General features: G+C 47.9%; 1 protein-coding gene across 1 annotated transcript; it reads left to right on the top strand.

Annotated features, from left to right (window-relative positions):
• Window positions 1-1,582: 1,582 nt before the first annotated feature.
• Window positions 1,583-2,575, top strand: FFAR3 (free fatty acid receptor 3). Its single transcript, XM_006867416.1, has one exon. It carries the CDS (start codon window positions 1,583-1,585, stop codon window positions 2,573-2,575), a length of 993 nt encoding a protein of 330 aa, XP_006867478.1.
• The last annotated feature ends 1,921 nt before the right edge of the window (window positions 2,576-4,496 follow it).

Raw genomic sequence — 4,496 nt, 5'->3', positions numbered from 1 at the left:
GATATGAAATGGCATCTCATTGTGCTCCATAAATATTTGAATAAATAAATTGTCTCTAATGGAGTCCTGCTGTGGCACTGTGGGCTAATGCATCAGACTGTAAACTCATTTGAACTGCAAGGTCGGTGGTTCAAGCTCACCAGCTGCTCCTTGGAAACCCTATACAGGGTCGCTATGCATTGGAATCGACTCGATGGCACTTAACAACAACAACAACAACAACAAATGCTAGCCCAGAGTCCTGGTGTGGAGCTGTAGGATAAGCATTGGATTGCTAACAACAAGGTCAAACTCACCACCTGCTCCTTGGAAACGGGTCGGAACCAAGTCAGTGGCACTTAACAACAACAACATGCTAACTCTGGTGGCATTGTAGAATAAGCACTGGACTGCTAACTGCAAGGTCGGCAGTTCAAACCCACCAACCGCTCCTCAGAAGCCCTATACTGGGTCGCTTTGAGTCAGAACCAAATTGATGGCACTTCACACCAACAGCAAAAAGTAACTGACATCACCATTGCCACCATTATTATTATGATTACCATTAGCAGTAATAATGGAGTTCTGGTGTGGCAATGTGGGACAAACTAACCCCAAGGCCAGCACTTCAAACCCACTAGTTGTTCCTTGGAAACCCTAACGTGACTGCTATGAGTTGCAACCGACTCAAGGATACTTAACAACAACAATATCAGTAATAACAGTAGTACTTTGACTCTAGAGGCAAGCCCACACCAGTGACTGGGACAATGGATGCTGCCATCTTTGAGCGCTCACCACGTATGAGGTTGTGTCCAATGCCTTGTATTGATATGTGTGGATGCTTCAACCTACACCACAGCAATCCACGCTGATTATCCCCTTTGGAAACTAAGGCACAGATACTTGAGTCTTGATCCGAATCAAAAGTAAGTGATGACAAAGCCATCATTGAACCCACACCTTCCGGTTCCAGAGCGCATGCTCTTAGAGTCACTCCATTGTACTTCCTGCCCTTACAAAGCCAACTGGATGAGCACCACCCAGATGAATTTCAAGAGGAGGCTCAGGGAGGAGAAATTAAGTCTGTTCTGGTGCGATTCAGCCTTCCCATCTGAGGCCACCCAAAGAGCAGGACCACAGTTGTGGAATTTGCTCCTCTTTTTTGCATATTGACACAGCTCTGGCAGAGACGCTAAAGGCATCTTTTGTGCTGCTGCTTAACAGTGAGTGACGTCATGGACCTTTATCAGTTCTACCAGAGATCTAGCTGACCACACTTGTCCTAAATGAGATAAGCAAGGTGCTGGGCGCAGAGCACTTGGGTTCTCCATTAATCAGGTGAGCGTGGGGCCCTGAGTTGGTGTGTGGAGGAGCAGTTGAATGACTAGGTTCAGCACCTTGGTGCTTTCTTTCTGGGGAAAGGGACAGGAGACAGGGAATAATCAGAAAGACAGACAGCTGACTTCACTGGGGAAGTCTGCATGGGATACTTTGGGTGGGGGTGATGGGGTGACAGTGTTCCTAGTTGAGATGCTGTTGGCGAGGGTGGAGGAGAGCCCCCACAGACAATCATCTCTGCCTCTCTATCCTGACAGTGACCATGACCATGAACGCAACCTCAAGCCAGACCTTCTTCCCTGGCCACCATTGGCTCTACTTCTCTGTGTACCTCTTCACCTTCCTCGTGGGACTCCCGCTCAACCTGATGTCCCTTGTGATCTTCGTGGACAAGCTGCGGCGTCACCCGGTAGCTGTGGATGTGCTCTTGCTCAACCTGACCCTCTCGGACCTTCTTCTGCTGTTCTTCCTGCCGTTCCGCATGGTGGAGGCTGCCAACGGCATGCTCTGGCCCCTGCCTTCCATGCTCTGTCCTCTCTCCGGATTCCTCTTCTTCACCACCATCTACCTCACCTCCCTCTTCCTGGCAGCTGTGAGCATCGAGCGCTTCCTGGGCGTAGCCTACCCTCTATGGTACAAGAGCTGGCCAAGGCTAAGACAGACCAGTCTAATCAGTGGGATCTGCTGGCTCTTGGCTGCTGGCCACTGCAGTGTGGTCTATGTCACTGAATTATCTGGGGACCCCATAAAGAAGTCACATGCCAATGGAACCTGCTACCTGGAGTTCGAGGAGTCCCAGCTGAAGGTTCTCTTGCCTGTCCGACTGGAGATGGCTGTGGTGCTTTTTGTCGTGCCCCTGCTCATCACCATTTACTGCTATAGTCGCCTGCTGTGGATCCTCAGCAGAAGCTCCAGTCATCACCGGCGGAGGAGGGTGGCAGGCCTTGTGACAGCCACATTGCTCAACTTCCTTGTCTGCTTCGGGCCCTACAATGTGTCTCATGTAGTGGGCTTTGTCCAGGGTAAAAGCCCAGCATGGAGAGGTTTTGTGTTGCTTCTCAGCACCTTGAACTCCTGCATCGACCCCCTTGTCTACTACTTCTCATCATCTGGATTCCAAGCTGAATTTCAGGGGCTACTGAAAAGGATGGCAGGGGCCTGGAGCCCTTGCAGGCTGAAGCAGAATATGGAACTAGAAGTGAGGCAGAAAGACGAGTCACAGCTACAGGAATCGTCTAAGGTAGAAAATTGGTAGTGGACTCTAGAGAGGCTGTGAAATTGGTTGACCAGCCAGCCGCCTGGGCTGAAATCTGTGTGTTGTTGAGGCAGGAAGGTGCAGCTGATGAATCATTCCCAACAGAGTTCTTTTCTCAAGTCAAGCAGGACCTTGGTGTGGCAGGCTAGAAACTGATGTGACCCAGGGGCCAACCACACACTCAGTTTTTCTAAGAATGTGCTTACCAAGGAGCCAACTCTTGATCTCACCACACCACACTCTCTCCTGTGCTTTCACATTAATAATTCCGCCTGGCGCCTGGGAAGCATTTAGGGTGAGAGACAGTTGTGGAGGCAAACAAGTTCTCCATGGTAGCTGCCAGCTTTTGTGATTTACTGAGGGAAGAGAAGGAGTTAAGAGAAGTGAGCAGAGTCAGAGGTTTGGGACAGGGGACAGAAAACCCCAGTCTCAGAGCTGCTCCTACTAACAAGTGAGGATTAGGGAAAACAGGGTGGACAGCTATTTCAGGACTCCATGTGTGAGGACAAGTCCTGCTCTTGCATGCGTTTACCCAAGAGGGTTCTGTTGCTTAATAAATTCAGATCTTTAGGGACATTTATGAAAAATGGCAGAAGAAAAATCACTCAAATAAATTTGATAGCAAGCAAAAGAGAATGGTCTTTGCTGATTCTTTTTTTTCTCCATTTAAAAAAAACAAAAAAACAAAACAACACTTTTTATTGTGAAGTGAGTGGAAGCTTACAGAGCCAGGTCATCAGTTCGATATTCAAGAAATCACACACCTTGTTTCATCTCAATGATTGCAATCCCCTCCAGGTAACATCACTTACCCACTTCCTCCCTGGGTTTCCGTTTTCCATTCCACCTCCTTTCCCCACCCTTCTGAATTGAGTCCTTAGGTAAATGCTGCCTTTTAAAACTCAAATACATTCTACAGCATGCATGTCTCACAAGTCATGCACATCCCCCTGGGGACTTATCTGCTGACTGGTGGAAAATTGAGCCACAAGGATGAGTTCAGATCCAGACCTAAAGAGTTACTAAGACTCTTAGTCTTGGGGATCTATCCAACTTTATCTGATCAGTAGGCCTGGTATCTCTCACTTCTCTCTTTCTCTTCTTCTTCTCCTCCTCCTCCTCCTCCTCTTCTTCTTCGTCTTCTTCTCCTTCTCTTTTTTTTTTTTTAATAATTTTGACTTTTGTTCCACATTTCCTCCTTTTGGGACCTTCTCATGTTATCCTTTTCACAGCAGTAGTGGTAGCCGGGCACCATCTATTTCTGGTCTCAGCATCATGTGGACTAATGTTCACGTGGTCCATTAGTTCATTGGACTAATTGTTTCCAAGTGTCTTCAATTCTCATCGCTCTTCTTTCCTCCGCACAGGGAGAGACCAATGGTTGCATCTTAGATAGCTGCTCATGAGCTTTTAAGATCCCAGTCGCTGCTCACCAAAGTAGGATGCTGTCTATGTTATGCCAATTGGCCATGGTGTCCCCCAAGGCTATGGTTCTGAGCCCCCAGGTCCAGCAACTAATTCCCTCAAGATTTTTGTACATGTCTAAGAAGTTTTCATGATTTTGCCCCTGTACACACCAGTGCTTATCCTATAGCATCCAGGTGGGGAAGTGTAGGATAAGCACTAGATGGCAAGATCAGTTTGAAATTCAAGGCCAGCAGTTCAAACCCACCAGCCATCCTCCATAACCATATACAGGGTCACTAAGAGTCAGAACCAGCTTGACAGCACTTGGGCTAATGTGTCAGACTGCAAAGTCATTTGAACTGCAAAGTTGGTGGTTCAAGCTCACCAGCTGCTCTTTGGAAAACCTATACAGGGTTGCTATGGGTCGGAATCGACTCGACTGCACTTACCAACAACAGCAACACTCTAGTGCTTATCCTACAGCATCCAGGTGGGGAACTGTAAGATAAGCACT

This window comes from Chrysochloris asiatica, unplaced genomic scaffold (genome assembly GCF_000296735.1).
Source record: "Chrysochloris asiatica unplaced genomic scaffold, ChrAsi1.0 scaffold00104, whole genome shotgun sequence".
In the NCBI taxonomy this organism is placed as follows: Eukaryota; Metazoa; Chordata; class Mammalia; order Afrosoricida; family Chrysochloridae; genus Chrysochloris; species Chrysochloris asiatica.
This window is presented reverse-complemented; position numbering and strand designations above follow the sequence as displayed.